Source organism: Saccopteryx bilineata, chromosome 3, assembly GCF_036850765.1.
Source record: "Saccopteryx bilineata isolate mSacBil1 chromosome 3, mSacBil1_pri_phased_curated, whole genome shotgun sequence".
NCBI classification, from domain to species: Eukaryota; Metazoa; Chordata; class Mammalia; order Chiroptera; family Emballonuridae; genus Saccopteryx; species Saccopteryx bilineata.
Genome location: NC_089492.1, coordinates 239490762 through 239513609, shown reverse-complemented (window position 1 = coordinate 239513609; position 22848 = coordinate 239490762). Strand labels below are relative to the sequence as shown.

The 22848-nt window shown below is 35.4% G+C and overlaps 1 protein-coding gene across 12 annotated transcripts in view; it reads right to left on the bottom strand.

Moving 5' to 3' along the window:
- Positions 1–22848, bottom strand: part of DOCK7 (dedicator of cytokinesis 7) — a 254205-nt gene that overhangs the window by 23295 nt on the left and 208062 nt on the right. For all 12 annotated transcript variants that reach the window (XM_066269012.1, XM_066269013.1, XM_066269016.1 and 9 more), the window contains 7 exons: positions 18041–18137; positions 13077–13173; positions 12196–12330; positions 11165–11317; positions 3448–3606; positions 2689–2789; positions 930–1122 (listed from right to left, as the gene is read on the bottom strand). In XM_066269012.1, the coding sequence (XP_066125109.1) occupies positions 930–1122; positions 2689–2789; positions 3448–3606; positions 11165–11317; positions 12196–12330; positions 13077–13173; positions 18041–18137 (935 nt within the window). The remainder of the gene's footprint in view (positions 1–929; positions 1123–2688; positions 2790–3447; positions 3607–11164; positions 11318–12195; positions 12331–13076; positions 13174–18040; positions 18138–22848) is intronic.

Here is a 22848-nt window from a genome sequence, read left to right as displayed (position 1 = left end):
GAAGCATCAACTCCCATATGTGCCTTGACCAGGCTAGCCCAGGGTTTCGAACCGGCAACCTCAGCATTTCCAGGTCGACGCTTTATCCACTGCGCCACCACAGGTCAGTCAATTTTTCTTGACTAAACACTCATAATGCTCATTCAGTGTCTACCTCCAAAGATTTCTGTTATTTTAATATTTTCAGTTTTGCTTTCTTTAAAGTAGAGTAAAAATCTTAACTTAAAAAGATGATCAAATTATCCAAGACTTCTAGGAGCTTTTCCTGTAATCTTGGTCCAAAATTAACAAAGTTTTGGAGACTCACTTTAATCAAGTCTTTGCACATCATTTGATTTAATTTTCAGAGAAACAATTACTCATTTTCTTTTTGCATTCAGGTTTCATCAGAGGATATAATATTTAATTAAAATTTGAAAATTTTCAAATCTGGCATTAAATGGTTTTTTATAAAAAGCAACTCATGATTGACTCTTAGTAAACAAAGAATTCAGCCAGTGAGTCAGAGATATGTAATACTACTAGAGAGAAAACTATCACCTTTGAGTCATGATATTAGCCTATTTTATACAGGGAGTGGACAATGTTGGTTTATCTGGTGTGTCAATTAAAGCCAGTTAAGAGTTTCCATCGAATTCTGATTCTTAGTGTGCTAAGTGTATTCCATAGTTTCCATAAAGTCCCCAACAGTAGAGGCAAAGAGCATACACATATATAGTACTGATAATTCAGAGGTAAGAACGTGTGGAGAGAGAATTAAGAAGTACTTCTTAAAAATGTATTAACGACAGTGACAGTGAAATCTTAATTCATCGTATGAAGTACACCTTCCATCTTGGTGCTTTCCTCACTAACCTAAACCCCAGTGAGAAAAGTTAAAACCAAAAAAGGATATCCCTCAGTCAAATGGAAACCTGGCATTTTCCTACCTGAAAGGTTACACAGCCCACGGGCAGGTATTTGCGGTCCTCCAGCATGCTCAGGTACTCAGCAACCAGGGCTGCCGAGTGCACCAGGCACTGCGCCGCCTCTGCGTGGTTACTGCGCTCCGAGTGTTTGCCGGCCATGTTCTGCAACCAGGTCAGCCGTAGGTCTGGAGACGTCTGGTAGCCCTTGGCAATTCTAATTAGAACAGAAATTCTTTCCAATTAGCATTTGCCTCTTAAGCTGAAAGGGTGTTTAGATTGCTCATTCATTGTCTACCTACAAAGGTTTCTGTTATTTCTACCACAGCCTATTAAAATAAGTTTTTGAGTGGTATGGAAATGTCTTTGGGTACGCTTAGAGAAAATAGCCGTGGGCCCATGGAATGGGTAAATCAGTTTTTTTTGGTGGGGGCACTTAAATAACATGTCATATTAAAATATGGCCATTAAAGAAAATGATAGGTAAAGAAATCTTTGAGAATTTATGTATTCATTATGGAACTATCAGTAAGTTTTATATTCAAGAAAAAAAGATTTATAAAAGATAATTTGATTGCATCATCTTTACTTTAAATCAGGGGTCCCCAAACTTTTTACACAGGGGGCCAGTTCACTGTCCCTCAGACCGTTGGAGGGCCGGACTATAAAAAAAAAAACTATGAACAAATCCCTATGCACACTGCACATATCTTATTTTAAAGTAAAAAAAAAAAAAATGGGAACAAATACAATATTTAAAATAAAGAATAAGTAAATTTAAATCAACAAACTGACCAGTATTTCAATGGAAACTATGCTTCTCTCACTGACCACCAATGAAAGAGGTGCCCCTTCTGGAAGTGCGGCAGGGCCGGATAAATGGCCTCAGGGGACCGCAGTTTGGGGACCCCTGCTTTAAATATTTGTCTTATTTGTGTCTATGAAGAACTCCAAATCCATGAAAAGAGAGGGTCATGTGACAAAAAGTCTCAAGTTTTAAGTCTTTCAAAATATAAGAGGAATGCCTGACTAGGAGGTGACGCAGTGGATAGAGCATCAGACTAGGACACAGAGGTGCCCAGGTTCAAAACCCCGAGGTCCCAGATTGAGTGTGGGCTCATCAGGCTTGAGCACAGATTCACCAGCTTGAGCCCAAGGTCACTGGCTTGAGCAAGGGGTCACTTGCTCTGCTGTAGCCACACCCATCCCACCCCTCCACCCCCACCATCAAGGCACATATGAGAAAGCAATCAATGAACAACTAAAGTGCCACAATGAAAAATTGATGCTTCTCATCTCTCTCCTTTCCTGTCCCTATCTAACTGTCTCTGTCAAAACAAAAACAAAAACAAAAAAAAATAGGAATTACAAAATTCTCAAAATGTTCCCCTAGAAATATTATTCTATAGGCATAGTCAGGAAAATTAATGTTATAGTAAACATTAATATATTATATTTTCTTCTTAAAGGACTTATCTTTCCATTTAGAATATGGGTCTTGAGCTTTCCTAGGAAGTCTAGGGTCCAAGTGTTAAATGTGTTATGGTTATTTTTTAAAACCCTCTTGTTTTTGATAATTAATATGCTGAACAATTATGCATCATTCTTGAAAGAAGTTACACAGGAGATCTGAAAACGCAGGCTGGAAAAAGTGCACTTTGACTTTCCAATCTACCATTAGAAAATGACTTAATATTTGTGGGGGTTTTTTTATCCAATGTTTCCTGTGCCTTACATATTCAAGCTCATTATACAAGGCATAAGTGAATCAAGCAAACACTACCTGTACATCAGATCAATCAACATTTCAGGATCCTCCTGGTGTTCCTTCATTTTAACAGTATCAGAAAGGATCATGTGAAGATTGAAAACCAAATCTTGGACCTGCAGCAGAGGATTGTATGAAAAACATTCTTCAATTGCCATTCATTCACAATTACTAAATTAGTGTGGAGATATTTCAGATGAACATCTAAAGATTTCAAAACAATATGATATTGATAGGGTTAAGAGTATGAGAATACTGCGGTATGGTGGGTCAACAGTGCTAAACTTTATAACAATTCCTCAGCAGATTGTTTTTTTCAGTTCTTTCACCTGGAAACAAGTAGAACCGTAAGTAGAAATAAAATATAGGGATAGAGTAGATACAAGAAAATCTTCTCGTATGTTTCTGATTTTACCAAAACATAGTTTATAGAAACTTTAGTTTTGTTTTTTTTGGAAACTTTAGTTTTTAAGGTAAATTACTATTTTAATAATAAGTGGGAATAATATTTCATCATAAAGCTTTGTCCACACTAAGTCTACTGCTCTTTTTGCTATAAGTACACAGAATTTAACACTTTTTATTAACCAATCCAAGAAGAAAAATGGTTTATTGAAACTAAACAATTCAGCCCTGTCTATGGCCTATGATATGTGAATTGAAAGAAAAATATAGGTTCCTCATGTAAAAAACAAAGTTTGATTTAACAATTTGGAAAAGTGCCTATTTTTATATCCTATTTCAATTAATGATGTAGAAAGTGGCATTTCTGACCTGATCAGGAAATGTTGTTTCCCTCAATTCCAGATCTTCTTCAGCATATGTCAAGATAGTCTTCAGAGAACGTCTTAAGAATTCTTCATTAAAATTCTGAGATGTACCCACCAGGGAAGAGAGTGACATGGTTACCTGCATTTTAACCCTGGCAAAGTTCTGGAACAGAAAAATTGTCAGGTTACTGTTTAATATAGGAAAGCTTAAAGAAGAAATTCTGTTTTATTACTTGCTAAAAAGAAAAGGTTAGGTAGCAAAAAAATACTCTAAGCAAAATACTTCTAGAAAGTAATGAAATATGCATATTGAAATTTTATTTTAAAATGGACCTAAAATTTAGAGTTTTGCTGTGAACAATATGCTACAAAACAGGATTAAAAAAAAGCCATGTGTTACAGTTGAATTAGAAGTTGTTCCTAGAAGTTTACATTGACCAAATATGAGATATATCTATATATTATTAATAACACTATTTTTATATATGAGGTTAAAGAGCTTGACCAATATCACAAAATTCTTAAAAAATATTTTTTTTATTGATTTGAGAGAGAAAGAGAAAGATTATCAATTTGCTGTTTTTCATTCAATGCATTCATTGGTTGATTCCTTATGTGCCCTGACCTGGGATCAAACCCAGACCCCTGGCATATTGAGACAACACTTTAACCAACTGAGTTACCCAGCCAGGGTGAAAAAAATCACAAAATTCTTTTTTTTTTTTTTTTTAATACAGAGATAGAGCGAGAGTCAGAGAGAGGGACAGACAGGAACGCAGAGAGATGAGAAGCATCAATTATTAGTTTTTCGTTGTGACACTTTAGTTGCTCATTGATTGCTTTCTCATATGTGCCTTGACTGTGGGCCTTCAGCAGACTGAGTGACCCCTCACTCAAGCCAGAGACCTTGGGTCCAAGCTGGTGAGCTTTGCTCACACCAGATAAGCCTGCGCTCATCTGGGGTCTTGAACCTGGGTCCATTGCATCCCAGTCCTATGCTTCTATCCACTGTGCCACCGCCTGGTCAGGTAAAAATCACAAAATTCTTAAGTGGTAGATACAGTCTTTAAACTCTGGCCCATTTCATTAGGTCTATTATTATGATAAAAAATTTTTAACATAAATCATGTATAAAATAATTTAAAGGTAGAATCTTTGGATTTATATTTTTCCCTTTATAGTGTAAATTCATTTCTGTTTCACCATTCCCCACTATGAAACCATTTTTAAGAAATTATATGTAATAATATAGTAATGGTCAAATCCAAAATGTTTCTATTAATATTATATTTCACAACTCTGTATATTTAAATATCTGACTACTTTTTCCTTGAAATATTCCTAGCTTATCTTCAGTGGTACCACTTTATCCTGATTTTCCAATTTTTTTATCCATTCCTTTGTTTCTTTTGTTCCTCAGTAGCCCTTCTTAAATACCAATTTTACCAATGATTCTGTCAAGAAACCTTTTTACTTGTACTCTAATTAGCCTCATCCATTTCTTTGCTTCGACTAGTATAGATACATGCCAATGTCTTCAGCTTATATTTTTCTCTAGAGCTCAGGCTATTATATTATTAGATGGTTCCACCTGGATATCTCATGGGTACCTCAATTTTAACAGTTCTAAAATACCTTCTTTTTCTATTGATTAAATAAATGGTGCTACTATTATTATTTGTGTGTGTGTGTGTGTGTGTGTGTTCACGGGCGCGCACACTCCTATTTGGCTCAGGCCAAAAAATCTAAGACTCATTCTCCCCTCATTCTTCATATTATAAATCCAATCCACACTATCCCTTAATCTGTTCCAATCTGTTCTTTCTCTGTTCCCAATGCCAATGCTTACCATTTCTTACTTGAATTATTGTAATAACTTCCTAACCAATCTTTCTGCCTTTTCTCTTATCATCCAAGTGCTAATCTAAACACATCTCTCCTTAAAATACCCCAATCGTTGAACATAGCTTTGAGGATAATATGCAAGTATTAACTCAGTAAATATGTCAAACTGTATGTGGGAAATGACAGTACAATAATAGACAAAGCAAGTATCTGTCCTACTTAGTTCAGGCCCTCTGAATTACAGCTTTATCTCCAACTACTCCCTCTTCCAGCCATGACCATCCAGAAGTGCTAAAAAAAAAGTGTATCTTTCTTTTTCCCTGTTTCCTTCTATTGTCTCCATGCCTTTCTAATTATGTACAAAGCTTTATTTACCTACTTATCCATCTGATTAGGCAAATTCACCCTCAGTTCAAGCGTCTCCTCTTTTCGAAAACCCATCCCAGAGGGCAGAAGCTACTTTTCTCTGTGCTTACAGTGAGCCCTGTGCTAACCTCTCATTGTATTAACAACAGCAAACACATATTCCACATTTGCTCAGGGCTAATTACTGTTACAACTGTTTTATTTAACATTAATTTATAAAATCTTCACAAAACCATCTGAAGTGGGTACTTATTACCATTATTAGATAAACACTACATGTCCATTTTCTCTCTCACTAGATGCTAAGGTACTTGGAAAAAAGACTATCCTTTTATCTGTTTGCCTAATGCCTTCTAGAGTATGTAGTAAACAATTCAATACTTTGCTATCACTGCCAGTTTTAAATTACATATTTTTTATAGGTACTACCTGACACGAAGATGATAAATTACCTATTTTATCTTATTATATAAATATTTCCTAAAATAATAGAAGAATGTATCAAGAAAACTTCAGCCTGAGTGGTGGTGGTGTTATGGATAGAGCATTGACCTGAGACACTGAGGTTCCAGGTTCAAAATCCTGAAGTTGCCGGCTTGAATATGGGATTAATATGATCCTAGGGTTGCTGGCTTGAGTCCAAGGTCACTGGTTCAGTTAAGCACCCACCCCCCCAATCAGGGCACATATGAGAAGCAATCAATAAACAACTATGGGGATTCAACTATGAATTGATGCTTTTCATCTCTCTCTCTACCCTCTCTCTCCCTTCCTCTCTGTCTCTCTCACTCTCTTTAAAAAAAAGAAAACTTCAAGTGTCATCAAATTTTAGGAATTTGATTTTAACACTAAACAAGATCAATAAAGTGAATGGATTGTGCTGTTCTGGATTAAGAAAGAGGACTTGGCTTCCAGTAAAAATAGAATAGTGTGAGATAGCAATTTCCCACTTCTCTTGGATTTCATACAAAAATAAAAAATAGGGAAAAATCCATTAATCTATATTCAGTAAAATTAGAAAAATGCCAAGGGTTGCCAAAATAAGCTAAAATAGGAAGTCGATAGAAGGAAAGAAGGGAAAAGCAAAAACTAAGTGGAATCTTAGGTACAGATTTCAGAAATAATGGGAAAAATACTTCTTTAAAATACAAGACTGACTTTGAAGTGATAAAACTGTCATGAAAAAATAATGAGCTAAAAATCTAGGAGTGGATAGAAAGTAAGAGGTTAGACAAGTTGTTTTTACAAAGCAAAATCCCATGAGAAACACATTCCTGAAGTAATTTCCTACAAATACCTGGACCAAGATAATCCAACTTATTCTATGTGGACTAATAAAAAGGTAAAGAAGATCAGTGAAACTCACCAGATAAAGAACACTGTCATGCAAAAGATAAAAATTCTAATGAAATAAATTATAAAATATGTATAATGCCATTAACTTTAGGAAGGAAAACAAGGCAGAAATAAAAAAATTCAAGGAAAGATAGCAAAACTCAGAAAGTGATAACAAAATAGGAGTTCACAGGTGAGCTGACACTACTTGAAAAACAAATAGAAATGAAAATGATAAACTTGGTAAAAGAAAAGAGATGTTGTGAAAAGCACATAAGAAATATAGGGGAGAGAAAAGCAATCAAAATGAATAGAAATTTAGAAAGTATATATTAACAAGGCAAAGAGAAAATGTTAAGTACAAAGTAAAGCAAACAGATCCAACATATGTATGGTTGGATATGTACTAAGCAGAAAAACCCCAAACCTTGGGGGAAAAAACCAGTTATTCAATTCTGTATTCAAGAAAACTTTCTGAAATAAATGAATTAAAAGTAGAAATTATGTGCCTGTGAAAAATACCAAAAATCAGTCAATACCCATGACATATTCTATAAAAGAGATTTAATTTTGAATATAAAGAAAAAAATCACTTGAGCAGTTGGGAGAAAAAAATTATTTAAGAGGAAAGAAAGGCCCTAGTTGGGTAGCTCAGCTGATTGGTGCATTATCCCAACATGCCACAGTTGCAGGTTTGACCCCTGTCAGGGCACATACAAATATCAACCAGTCCATGCTTAAATAAATGCAACAACAAATCAATGTCCCTCTCTCTCTCTTTTCTGTCCTCTAGGAAAATCAACAAATAAAGAAAAAAAATTTTAATAAACAAAAGGGAAGAAAATATCAGTCTATCTTCAGATATCTGTACAATAATATTTAATGCAGGCCTGACCAGGTGGTGGCGCAGTAGATAGAGCATTGACCTGGGATGCTGAGGACCCAGGTTTAAAACCCTGAGGTCGCTGGCTTGAGCAAGGGGTCACTGGCTCAACTGGAGCCCCCACCTACCCCACCCCCGGTCAAGGCACATATGAAAAAAGCAATCAATAAATAACTAAAGTGCTGCAACTACTAATTGATGCTTCTCATCTTTCTTCCTGCCTATTTGTACCTGTCTGTGGCTCTCCCTCAAAAAACAACAACAACAACACAATACTTAATGCCAGAAGAAAATGGTATTCAAGTACCTTTTTTAAAAATTAAATGTTCTTTATCTGGTAAGTTTCGCTGATCTTTCTCATCCTTTTTATTATTCAAATTCTGAGGCAAAAATTTCATAACTATCCTTGTTGTCTTAGAAGTACAGATAACTGAATAATCAAGAACTTGGGAAATATTCCTAATAACTTTCTCAAGTAAACAACTACAGAATAGTACTTAGCTGTCTGATATTCATTTAGATATCATTGACATTTTTCTTTTTGGTTCTTGACAGAATTAATGATGGGTTGAACAAATTTTTTGAATTAAATACTAAACTTAAGTAATTTTTCAAGGCCCAAGCCACACAAAGAAGCCCTGAGGATCAAACATAAACACCATCCATATAGAAGCCAACAGGTACATATAGACCACCTCTTGCCACATGACTTTGGAATCCAGCAATTAAGTTTTATAGCACCAATGTGCATCTATTTTGTTCTTTATCTTTTATGAACTTAATGTCAATGCTGCTCATATAATAAAACCCAATGAGAGAAATAAACAGTTGACTCTTGAACAACATAGGTTTGAACTTATACATAGATTGTTTTCAGTAAATATGTAATGAAAGTATATTTTCTCTTCCTTATGATTTTCTTAACATTTTTTCTTCTTGCTTACTTTATTGTAAGAATATAACACATATGCATACAAAATATATGTTAACTATTTATGTTATCAGTAAGGCTTCTATTCAATAGCTGGCTATAGTAGTCAAGTTTTGGGGAAGTTAAAAGTTATTGGGTTTCTGAATGCACAAGGATTGGTGCCTCTAACCCCCTTGTTGTTCAAAGGTCAACTGTATGAAAGAGTGAGATGCTAATGGTAATGTACTCTGTAAGTTACAAACGATTGTAATAGCTAAGATTTCTTTTTCATTCCCTAAGACTCAATTCTTACTTGCTTGGTGGCACTACTGCCCCCACTAATGAATGATAAAGGAGTGAAGATATTATAAAACTATAAAGGTAATCATTAGGGAAATATAAACTTCACTGAATATGATAAATATTACACCCAAAATATAAGGTGAATTGACCAATGGTGCAAGATAAAAACTAACAAACCTTTTTTAAAGGAGAGGAAGAGGAGGTATAATAAAATAATACAGCAGAACTCCAGTACATAGCTGTTATAATAGCAAGTATGAAAAGGTTTAGTTCAAGTTAGAGATTGGATTATACAGCAAAACTCAACTCTATCTTGTCTATGAGAGGCACACCTGAAATAAAGTGATTCAAAACAGTAAAAATAAAAGGACAAAGGTAACTAAAGAAAATTAAAAAGAAAGCAGAAGTGCCCTGGCCGGTTGGCTCAGAGGTAGAGCATCGGCCTGGTGTGCGGGGGACCCGGGTTCGATTCCGGGCCAGGGCACATAGGAGAAGTGCCCATTTGCTTCTCCACCCCCCCTTCCTCTCTGTCTCTCTCTTCCCCTCCCGCAGCCAAGGCTCCATTGGAGCAAAGATGGCCCGGGCACTGGGGATGGCTCCTTGGCCTCTGCCCCAGGCACTAGAGTGGCTCTGGTATCGGCAGAGCGACGCCCCGGTGGGGCAGAGCATTGCCCCCCTGGTGGGCAGAGCTTTGCCCCTGGTGGGTGTGCCGGGTGGATCCCGGTTGGGCGCATGTGGGAGTCTGTCTGACTGTCTCTCCCGGTTTCCAGCTTCAGAAAAAATAAAAAAATAAAAAAATAAAATAAAAAAAAGGAAAGCAGAAGTATCTGAACACCCTACAAGGTAGAATTTAAGCCAAAAAATAAAAATTAAAAATAAATAAATAAATAAATAAAGTTTTAAATAAGGCCAATTCAGGGCCTTTCCAATTCTTAAGAGAATAATAATTCATAAAAATATGTAGTTGACTATCAATGTTCTGAATAGTTATGATATTTCATGAATAGTTACCAATTCACCAAATAAAAACTAAAGGAAAAACACACAATGTATATGGTTTAAATCATTTGTTAGTCCACCAAATGGATCAAAAAATACCAAGGATATAGTAAAACAAAATAATGTCATAATAATCTAATTAATAAGGTATATCTGTTTAACTCAATGCTCTAAAAATACAGAGTATCTCTTCCTTATAAATGCTTGTGTAACATTTATAAAAACATTGTATATATGAACACACAAACTCACACATACACAGTACAAAAGGGACATAGGTTATATGAACACAATGCAATCAAACTAACATCAAAACTTAAAAACAAAAAGGACTATTAACTCTTTGAGTTAAAATGCAACTTGAAATTACAAAATATGTATAAAACAAGAATATTGAAAAACTACATATTAGAACTAGTGAGCTACCAAAAACAGTGCTCAAAAAAGATTCTAAAATTTAATTCTTAAATACTTACATGAGTAAAAGGACTGAATTAAATATTTGACTAAAAAAACTTTAAAAATACAACATATTAATAAATATTCAAATAAAAAAATTAAAATGAAAACATGGAATTCCTCAAAGATTGGCATATAATCATAAAATATCAAGCCAAGATTTATTTTATTTTTTTTATTGATTTTATAGAGAGGAAGAGAGGGAGAGAAAAGAGAGGAGTAGAATGGGAAGCATTAACTCATGGTAGTTGCTTCTCATATGTGCCTTGACGGGGCAAGTCTGGGGTTTTGAATTGACAACCTCAGCATTCCAGGTTGATTGTCTATCCATTGCGCCACCACAGGTCAGGCAAGTCAAGATATTGAAACCTTTAATTTTCTTTAGTTCCACATACATTTATATTCTAGGTCTATTACTATATATGTTCTTTTTAGTATGAGAAGCAAAATTAGAGCTTTGGTTTTTATAAGCTATCCATAGAATAAGAAATATCGATAGTCTAAGATTAGGCTCAAAATACACAAAATAATCTCATGTTTTTCCCCAAATCCATACTAGACAGCTGCAGGAGTCATATTTCATTATGATCCAGAGATAAAATCCAGAAACAAAATACTTACATTCCCTATTTCAAAGTTCTGTCTCATGAGTAGGTAGAGGGAGGCACTCGCATGTGACCGTATTGTACTGATGCTGCTGCTACAGTGTCGGAGAAGCCGGAGGCACAAGTCGGCACACTGCTCTGTCTCTTCTTCAAACAGGAGTTCAGGGAACTGCAAAAAACAGCACCCACACTGAGTTTATGCAGCCTGAACTAGATAGAGATCTGTTAGTATAGCCTGAGAATTAAAAGAACAGTTAAAGGACAATATTTGGTAGTGGTTAATAATGTGGACCAGAGCCAGACAGACTGGGTTTGAATACTAACTATGCCACTAAATAACTAGTAGCAATGTGACCTTGGACCAAGTTTCTTCATCTATACAATGAGCGTAATAATATTATCTACATGGGATTTATGACTAACTTATATTAGATAATGTGCATCTAGTATAGTAACCAATAGGTATTAATTCTGTCATGTGTTTTTATTATTACAAAATAGTAATATAAGTTATTTTCACTGGGTTAAGTTTCATCAACAGCTCTGTTTTCCATCTTATAAAACGACTATGATGAATAGCTACTTTTAAGATTTAACAATATACATATTTCTGGGGGAAAACCAACATAGAAAAGAAATATTTGAAGTAGTTGAACAAACAAATGTACCTTCTTCTTCATTCACCATAGGATAAGTTAATTTCAATGGACTGAACTATATAGTATTTACATGTTGAATTCTTGATAAATCAAGTTAATAAGGAACAGAAAAAACAAGAGGAAGAGAAAACAAAGACCTATATTTAAAATTAGCTGTTAATTTCAGGCATTTCTCCACATTAAAACTCCAATTTTTTAAGCCAGAAACTGGTTAAAGGTGATATAATAAGAATCCAAAAGGCAAGCAATAGAAGAGACAAAGGAGAATCAAGGGCCTTGGGTTTTTATTAAAATTTTAACTATAAACATATTAACCAATGAACATATCAAATGACCTTAGGCAATGTTAATCCAGTCTGACAAGACTACAGGTACAAGGTTACCGTACCTTAGAAACCAGGGCCCGCTGCGTAGCGAAACAGTGCTGCAGATAGACGGCGCTCTGGTTGCAGGCCATGCTGTGCAGCAGCACTTTCAGCACCCCGCCAAGGATGCTCTCCTTGGATTCTGTTACAGAAACTGTCTGCAATTGAAAAATGGATAAATAAAATAGAAAGGTACTTGCAGTTTAGTTAGGGAGATAGAATATATATAAACAAATATATATATATATATATATCCCCTCCCCAAAGTTAGAAGCGGGGAGGCAGTCGGACTTCCACATGTGCCCAACCGGGATCCACCCAGCATGCCCACCAGGGAGAGATGCTCTGCCCATTTGGGCCATTGCTCTGCTGTGGCAGGAGCCATTCTAGCGCCTGAGGCAGAGGCCATAGAGCCATCCTCAGCGCCCTGGCCAACTTTGCTCCAATGGAGCCTTGGCTGCGGGAGGGGAAGAGAGAGAGAGAGAGAGAGAGAGAGAGAGAGAGAGAGAGAGAGAGAGAAAGGAGAGGGAGAAGGGTGGAGAAACAGATGGGCGCTTCTCCTGTGTAGTCTGGGAACTGAACCTAGAACTTCCACATGCTGGGCTGACACTCTACTGCTGAGCCAACCAGCCAGGGCCACCAAACAAATATTTTTTAGAGTAGGAAAATGATAATATAAAATCTAGGAGGATTTCAAAAAAAAGGAGTTTACCAGGATATGGATAAGAAAAGAAATGGGGAAAAACAGAATGAGCAGGATTTAAATGAGAAAATTTTTTAAAAGGAGCAACAATTTTTAAGAACTATCGACATTTAAATATAATTATATGATTCAATAAACATTTTTTCCTCGATCACAATTTACCAAATCTATACTTTAAATCTCTCTTCCTTGTGTTCTTACCTGGACAACAATCTCTAATGTATCCAAAATGGTTAGGTTTGCTTCAGTCGCCAGATTTCCATCAATCAGTGCTTCATGTTCAATCTCTGCTCTTGACCTAACACAAAATAGTATACGAAATTATATTTATCTTAAAAAAAAACCCAATAGAGATCCACAATTCAAAAAAGACTTAAAGATGCATAGAAATAATAAAATAAACCTACCATATTTCTCCATGTATAAGACACACCTTAATTTAGGGGCCCAAAATTTGAAAAAAAAAAGGTATTACATAAAGTTATTGAACTCAAATTTTTTTCATCATAAAATTCATACAACTCTTCATCACTGTCAAAACTTCCATCCATTAGCTTGTCCTCATCTGTGTCTGATGCTGAATCTCTGTATGCATATATTACCTCGTCCTCAGTTCTATCTATAGCATTTGAAATGCCACACTTCTACAACCACTGTATAAGATGCACCCAATTTTTAGACCCCAAAGTTTTTGGGGGAAGGTGCGTCTTATACATGGGGAAATACTGTAACCATGAAATTCTGCATGTAATCATAATTATACCACGTTACCTTGGATTCCTGGACCCAATAAATTTTTTTCTTTCTTGGGGCCTCTAAGAGAAATAGTTAGTAGAATACCTTGTTTTTTTCTTTCAACAAATTATTGTTAATCCTTAGGAGTTTCTAATCTCTCATAACACAAGTGTCAGCATTCATGAGGTGTACTTTATCCTACTAGTGAAGGCTAAGAACTGCCTAACAACTTTTATATAATATCTATTATGGAGTTAGCTGTATTTCTTCTTTAAAGAGAAAAATGTAAATTAGACAGCTAGTTTTGTTTTTTAAAGAAAGGAACTCTCATGATGATTAAAAATACAAATAAGAATATTTTGACTTGACTGTGATCGCTAAGTATTTTGTGTAAAGAACAAAAAAGGTCTTATTTTTTTAGCTTTAATATATTCAATTAATCACCGGTAATGTTTTCCATAATTTATAAGCAGTTTACTAAATTTAGGCATTTCAAAAGAGAAGGGATTCTCTCCCACCCTGAAAACTATTTATCAAATTTGTTGAGTCCAAATGTGTTTAAAGACCATACTAACTGTATTGCATATATTGCAAATTTATTTTTTTATTCTTGCTGGAATGTCTTTTGGTAGTCTGTGCCATCTGTCTTCATAATGAAAAAAAATTATGTATTAACTAAAAGAGGAGAAAGACATTTTCATTTCTTGAAGGGTTCAATATGGGGAAACACCAATTCTGATAACCCTAAGAAGCCTGAATTCGACCTTTCAGGTTATGTAGAGATTTTTTTTAAGCACGTCCATGAGAGACAGGGACCAACAGACACGAAGGGAGAGAGATGAGAAGCATCATCTCATAGTTGCAGCACCTTAGTTGTTCACTGACTGCTTTCTCATATGTACCTTGACCAGGGGGCTTTAGCCAAATCAGTGACCCCTTGCTCAAGCTACAGACCTTGGGCTCACACTCAAGCCAGCATCCTCAGAGTTTCGAACCTGTGTCCTCAGAGTCTCAGGCTGATACACTTTCCACTGTGCCACTGCCTGGTCAGGTTTTTGAGCTGCTTTATTTTGCTTTATACAAATTGAGATTTCTGGGCCTAGTTGAATGCTTTATCATAGATTTAATAAAGCAAATCATAGACTGTTAGACTTGAAAGAGCCCTTAGGGATCATTAAGTGCAAATCATCCTTTACCTGGTAGGGGCAGGCACTATAGTGTGGTAGGTAGGATTATAGGTGCCAAAGTCAGACCAGTTAGGCTGGATTTGCATTTCTTCCATTTGCTACTTGAGTGATCTTAGCCAATTACTAAGCCCATTTCTCCATCTATAAAATAAAACTAATAATGTACCTCCTTTTCTAGGCTTATTGATACATGCTGAGGTGAAACCCTCTAGGAAAATCATATAGTAAAATATAGTGACTGGCAAGTGATAAGCTTTCTGTAACGTTACTGATGATGATGATGAGCCTTCAGTAACTGTTAGTGATTAATAATAATAAAGATAATCAACCAGGGTTCATTGGCCTAAGATTACTAGAGGCTATAATGTTATCATTTGTATCAGTTCTTTTGTTTGCTCTCTTTTACATTCTTTTGCTGCTCCCTCAATCTGCATAACCTTAGTTACCCCCCAAATCAGAGTAGTTTTTCCTGGTGCCTAAACACAAGCCTACTTATGTCTGAGACCAATTAAAATGTGTGCTTGGGGAAAAAAATTAAAAAAAATTAATATTGTGACTGTATCTGTTTTATAAAATGAACCTATGAACCTTTAAAAAAAACCTTGGATTTTCAATATTTTCCTGAATGAAAAATTATAAGAGAAAAGGGAAGAAGACAATATTTTACAGTTAATGTTGTTTTACTCTACATTTTGTTGACCATGTTGATACACATTCTCTCACATGTTGATACACATTCTCTCACCTATTACAGTACTACGAATCCACTAAAAGAAATGTTTAGCTTCTAGAAATATAGCAAACACAGGAAACTATTATTGTGAATGGCACAGACACTAGGTGGTGCTATGTTGGCTTGCATTTAGGGCTGCTGCATGTAAATGTTCCACGGTAAAAAATACTTTTTTTCCCTAAAGTCTCATAATTCCCCCAAATTTTTAAATTTTGATGCAGAAAGCAATTTAAGTCTTTAGTGAGACTCTGAATGGAATCGCTCATTAGAAACAAAATATCTTAATGCCAATCAAGTCATTTACTTGAATATTCAATATTTACAAAGTAGTACTTAATAAATTTAAAATATTTAAGAAAACTACAGATGATTTATGGGTAAAGTTGGCATTTGTTTTAGTAGTATTGCATATAGAAACTATATATTACATCTAAATAGACAAAACAGTACATAAATCAAAACGAAAATCCAAGGACATATTAAATGCCAACTTTCTTAAGTTCTTAAATGTTCAAATCTCTGAATCTTTTATTAATACCACTAAAGAGAACAGTTCATGAATTTACATATTTCAAATTAAATTTAAGGAGAAAATACAGCAGAGTCAGAATTAAAATGAAAACGAAAATGATACATTGTTCAAACTTAAAATCCAGCAAGATTTCTGTTAAGAAACATGATAATAAGATGGTTTGAACAAAAAAAATCAGGAAAACACTAAAAAAACACAGTAAAATAAGAACATATTATTTAAATGCAGAGATAAAGCAATATATAAATAGTATAGTAACTAGCTGCTTTTGTGATTTCCACAACACGTGCAAAAATAATCAAAGAAATAGACTTGGACAAAGAAGAGAGAAGAGTGAACACTCAAAGCTCTAACATTTTAACATATTTATATTAGTATCTGATATGGTCTGAATATATGTGTGTCCCCCCAAATTTTTACATGGAAAGTCCTAATGCCCAAGGTAATGGTAGTAGGAGGTAAAGCAAAGGTCATAAGGGCAGAGACCTTGTGAATGGGATTAGTGAGTGCCTTGACAAAAGAGGCCCCAGGAGTTTGCCCTTCTACCACATGAAGACATAACAGAAGTCTGTAACCTGGAAGATGGCCTTCAGACACCAAATCTTCTGGTGCCATAATCTTGAACTCCCCAGCTTCCAGAACTGAGAAATAAATTTTGTTTATAAGCGACCCAGCATGTGGTATTTTGTTATAGCAGCCTCCTGAGACTAAGATGATTTTTGATAATTACAATACAAACTCTCATCTATATGGTACTGAGTCAGCCTTTTTTCTCTAAACTGACTCACAAAGGGCCTTGTTTCCTGTGTTTTAAGATTTCAATGGCTGTTAGCCAATACTTCTGGAAGTTTATTTGTAGGAATCCTCTAATGCTTGGGCTGAAGATGGTTTCAGATAGTGACCAATCATCTTGGTTCACTTTAGGACAAGACTGAGGGGTTCCATGAGATATGAAACATTCAGTGCTAAAATTAGCAGTACTAGGCAAGCCTGAATGAGTTGGTCACCATATTCTGAAGTTTCTTAGGTCAGTTAAGCTAACTGAGGGCTAACTTATAACTACAAATTGTCAAGAGACAATATTTAACCCCTCGATTCACTGCCAAGTTTCAGGCCAAGCAATTTTACCTGTAGCTCCCGGCAGTGAAAAGGGTTTATTTCGGATTCTTACACTGAGGTGCAGTCCTTTAGGCTCCTGGCACGGTAGTGCATTTTCAGATGTTTTCTGCAGTAAGGTCAGCCAGTGTACCTAGCTTGCCTCCATGCTGGAATCAAAAGACCTATAGTGTTTTGTCTTTCTTCAATTATATTTTAAGCTCCTAGAAGGCAAAGATTAGTTTTCTAATTTTTTATAATCCTTGAAATACTTATTTCAGTGTGACACCCAAAATATATTCTAAAATAGTTGCAGAATGCAACTTACCAAGGGGGTTGCTGGGAAAAATGGAGTAACATTTAAAATATTTAATATTTTGTATTTGCTTTCACAGTATTTATATTAAAATATGAACATTTTGTTTACTCTACCACATTAAAAATTCTTACCCCAACTCTTTTGAAATCTTCAGTTTATAAATTAAATAAAACCATTTTGTCTTCTAAGATTTTTTTTTAGCAAGGGACAGACAGACAGACAGGGACAGACAGGCAGGAAAGGAGAGAGAGGAGAAGCATCAACTCATAGTTGTGGCTTCAACCCAGTGACCTTTGGGCTCAAGCCAGCAACCATAGGGTCATGTTTATAATCCCCTGCCCAAGCCAGTGACCCTGTGCTCAAGCTGGCAATCTTGGGGTTTCGAACCTGGGTCCTCAGCATCCCAGGCCGGCGCTCTATTCACTGTGCCACCACCTGGTCAGGCTGTCTTCTAAGATTTTAATGCCTAACATATATATAAAATAATACTAAAATTAATCATTTTCTTCTTGCATTTGAAATCCAAAAAGCCTATCAGTAACATAAAATAGAAGGTTATATTACTTGTCAAACTTCTCAGTGTTCTGACGCCAGTGAGTCATATCCTTTCTCCACCTCAGATTTTCTTGACTTCCAAAGGCACTTCCAGATGGGCTTCTCTCTGTCAAATAAATTTCAAAACCATTTAAAAAATGTTATTTAAGTTGGAACACATCTATGTATATTTGCAAACATTTAAGAAACACTGCACAATGTTATTTTATATACAGCCATTTTATTCTCAATATAAGTGGGAAAACATGACATCAGTGCTCTTTTATTAAAAGTTTTCACAACAAAGGACAAAAACAAAGTTTTCACAACAGTTGCAGAAGAAATACAGAAAAAATACCCTTTAAAATAAGCAAATTGTCTATTATTAATTTTCTCAAAATGTTAACCATGGCTTCTGTGGCCTTACATGATACAACCTTATATACTACCACTCTTCCTCCGGCTTACACCATCACAGTTACCATGTGCGTGTGTGTGTCTCTATGCATTGTCTCACTGTACATATATGCTCCTGATTTAGGGCCTGGGCAAGGGTTGTTTTCTTCTATCAGATTGTTCTTCCCGCATTGTCACTGGCCAGTCACTCATCACCACTAAAAGAGGCCCTCACCAATTCTCCAACAGTTCTGTTCCTCCTCATCTGCTTTATTTCTCTCCACACCATTTATAACCACAACATTACAAGCTAGTAAGAACAGAGATGTTTACTTTGTTCACTTGATGTCTGGGACTGACAAAATTTCTGGCACATTTGAGAGCTCAATAAGTTTTTACCTGATAAATAGAGAAAATAAGGAGAATTCTTAAAGTAATTACTTCTTTTGGTTAACAAAAGGCAGAACAAGAGAAAGATAGTGGCTTTCTCCCAAGAGGTTTCTAGGTTGGAAGGCAGACTGAATAGTATAGACTCTTTTAAGGGGTGGTAGCAATAGAACTGATTCATACAAATTCTGCAGAAGTGGTAGAAGCATCGGGAATTGTGAAGAAATATAAAAATATTTAAACAGTGGGACGTCATGATGTTAGGCTTTTGATGAGAACACTAATGCTCCTTTTTTAAAGACATGAGACCTTAAATTGGTTGGGAAGATGAAAAGAAAAATGAAAGTAAAAATTCAGAGTTCAAATACAAATTTAAAAAGTACTGAGAAACAAATATATTGCCACACAATAAAGGACATGTCAGGATATTTCTCTTGCTTTCTCTCTCTTCCCTTCTCTTTCTTTCCTTTTCTCTTTACCTCTTTTTAATTTGAAGTCTCTATCTACCTTTAAGAAATTTTGTAAAAGAAGACAAAAATTATATGCCTATATAAAGACAGTTAAATGAATAAATATTTACATTTTTACAATTTTTAATTTTTGTGAGAGACAAAGAGAGTCAGAGAGAGGGACAGAGCAGGAAGAGAGAGAGATGAGAAGCATTAGTTCCTTGCCGCAGCACCCTAGCTGTTCATTGACTGCCCTCTCACATGTGCCCTGACCAGGGGCTACTACTGCTGACCAGGTGACCCCTTGCTCAAACCAACAACCTTGGGCTCAAGCTGGTGAGCCTTGCTCAAACCAGATGAGCCTGCATTCAAGCCAGAGACCTTGGAATCTTGAACCCGGGTCCTCCACATCCCAGTCCGACACTATCTACTGTGCCACATCCTGGTCAGGCTCTATTTACATTTTTATCTAAACTTCTTTTTCATGAAACTGTTTCATCTCCTTAGTTAAGAATGTCTACCATTAGGTGACCTAACTTAAATGTCCAAATGCAAATAAGAATTGCAAAGACTTAATTTTTCTAAGAACTTCAATTCTTTTTTTGAGATGTAATTAATATATAACATTAGTTTTAGGTGATGGATTTGATATATGTATATATTATAAAATAATCACATTAAGTATACTGAACATCCATCACACTGAACATATTTACAAGTTTTTTTTCTTATGATGAGAACTTTTAATATCTAATCTCTGAACAACTTTCAAATATACAATACAGTATTATTAACTACAGTCACCATGCTGTATGTTACATTCCCAGTAATCATGTATTTCATATCTGAGAGTTAGTAGCTTCTGACCCACATTATCCATTTTGTCCATCCCCACTCCCCTGCCTCTGGCAACAATCTAACTGTTCTCTATAAGTTCAGTCTGTCTTTTTTAGGTTCTACATACAGAACTTCAATTCTTACATTCAAACAATGACAGCTGTCCTAAGGCCACAAGCTTAAAAGTGTAAAAAACATATTGTTAACAGTTTTTTACTCTTTCCAACAATAAACTTCAGAAAGAGCTGTGGTTTAATTATAAAGAATAATAAATTGAGTGTCAAAAGATCTTGTTTCTGCCACTTAGTTTATAATCTTAGGCAAGTTATTTATCTGTATTAGTTTTATTTTCTTTATCTTAAAGATGAGGATAATAATTCATTAGGTTTGGGTAATAATTAAATGACCTGGCTAATAGTTAATATATAGTTAAAAGTTAATTTTTATACCCTTTAGGGTTTTGTACATAACAAATGAATTAAAAGAAGATCCATAGGTACATTGTGAATTGTATATAACTAAAGTGTAAACATGGTGCTCTATTAATTCCATTAAAGGCAAAGACTTTATCTTATTATCAAATTCCAAACACACACAGCATATGATTCACTTAAATAAATGATCACTATGATATTAGCTTTTTAAAAAACAGAAAATATTGGCCCTGGCCGGTTGGCTTAGCGGTAGAGTGTCGGCCTGGCGTGTGGGGGACCCGGGTTCAATTCCCGGCCAGGGCACATAGGAGAGGTGCCCATTTGCTTCTCCACCCCCCCCCCCTCCTCTCTGTCTCTCTCTTCCCCTCCCGCAGCCAAGGCTCCATTGGAGCAAAGATGGCCCCGGCGCTGGGGATGGCTCCTTGACCTCTGCCCCAGGCGCTGGAGTGGCTCTGGTCGCGGCAGAGCGTCGCCCCTGGTAGGCGTGCCGGGTGGATCCCGGTCGGACGCATGCGGGAGTCTGACTGACTGTCTCTCCCCGTTTCCAGCTTCAGAAAAAAAAAGAAAAACAAAACAAAAAAAAACAACAGAAAATATTGATGTAAATGTATAGTCATATTTTAAGTCAAGTATATATGAAGCTATTAGCATGTGTCATGTACCCAGATGACTAAGCCATGTCCCTGACCTTAAGGAGCTCTCAGCAACAGTATTATTTGCATGTCACTTTAGAATTTACAAAATGTTTACACACATGGTCCCCACAAAAATAAAATCAGTTAGTTATACTACCTTTTTGGGGGGTTAATTTTAATACTGCATGAAATAGAGAAATTCATAAAGACCACCATTATTGTAGTAGTCAGTATCTTTTTAGTCTTCTGCTATGCATATTTTAAATCACTGAATGCTTTTTGAAAGGAGGTAGTTTCAGTTGACTACCTATGCTTTACTGTAGAAGCAAGCTGTGTTAGGTATTACTTCCTATTTCAGAAGAGTAGCAGTCTCTGTGGAGAAGGTCTATCACTTAGAAAAGCTGTGACTTTTATTAAGCTAAAGCATCAGTGTTCTCAATGTAGTGGGTAAATTTGGGACTGACTGGATTAATACTATACTGTGAGCCATGATGCTTTCCAATATGCATTCAAATTCTGGTTATCATTAGTGGGTACTGCATGTTTTGTAGGTGCTGCAAGAATTACAATGAATTCAGGAAGTACCAGTGAGCCACTCAGAGATGGTAAGATCCCCAAGAAAGTCAAGGAATGATTTAGTCTCTCCTATATCCTCAGTAAAATGGCTCAAGATGATAGACCAATAACTAATCACTTCTATTTATTTTAGGATATCATATAAATTTTAGATCCATGGATGATACTGTTGTACTCCTGTTTAAATATCCATAGGGTATTTTATTTTAGCAAATATAGGTTCTAAAAATCATAAAACCACATAGATTAATAATAATACACATATCAAAATTAGATTAAAATGTAGGTCATGGCTTTCATTCACTGTCTTGGCATTAAAAATGTTACAGAAATACATACTTAGAATACCACCAAATATCCCAACATTTACAGACACAGATATTGCCAAAAAGGTCTTTCTTTAACTTTAGCAAAAAAAAAAAAAAAAAAAAAATCCAAATTTTACTCTTTACTGACATAATTTAACTCTAATACATGGTCTTACTATTTCTTACACTGTAGCAAGTTCTTTCTAGTTTTCTCAAGGCTTTTCCTCCGAATTTTTTGGAAATAAAATATATTTCCAACTTTCAAATTAAAATTTTATTCTATAAATATAGGTACCAAGTTGGAATATTCACATGTATGCTTTGTATTTTCAGGCTAAGCAAAGGCATTTATTTAGAGCTGTATTAACATTATTAAAGGAAAAGACAGTCCAACCTAAAATATCAAGGAAATAGTGACCTTTGCATGCAGTGTTTGATACAGAAACATTGATTTTGATATATCCAGTGTTGGGATTCGGTCGGTTCACACCAGTTCGGCAGAACTGATACTTAATTTTTTGTTGAGTTCAGCAAACCAGTTGTTAAAATGGCACCTGTAATCAGGGTTCTCTCTAAGATGGGCGCCTGGACAGCTACCCAATGTGGAAATTACAACTTACATTCCTTACTCTTTTCTAACATTCATCTGCGCAACAGCGTATACTAAGCAACCATAATAATGTTCATTGCACCCACAGGTGAAAAAAATCGCAAGTGAGGACACCAATCAAGAAGCAATATGAAAATATCTTAAGTAACAGTTTTATTGTTTTTTGTCAGGTATTATTTAATATTTTTTATTAATATTTTAAAACT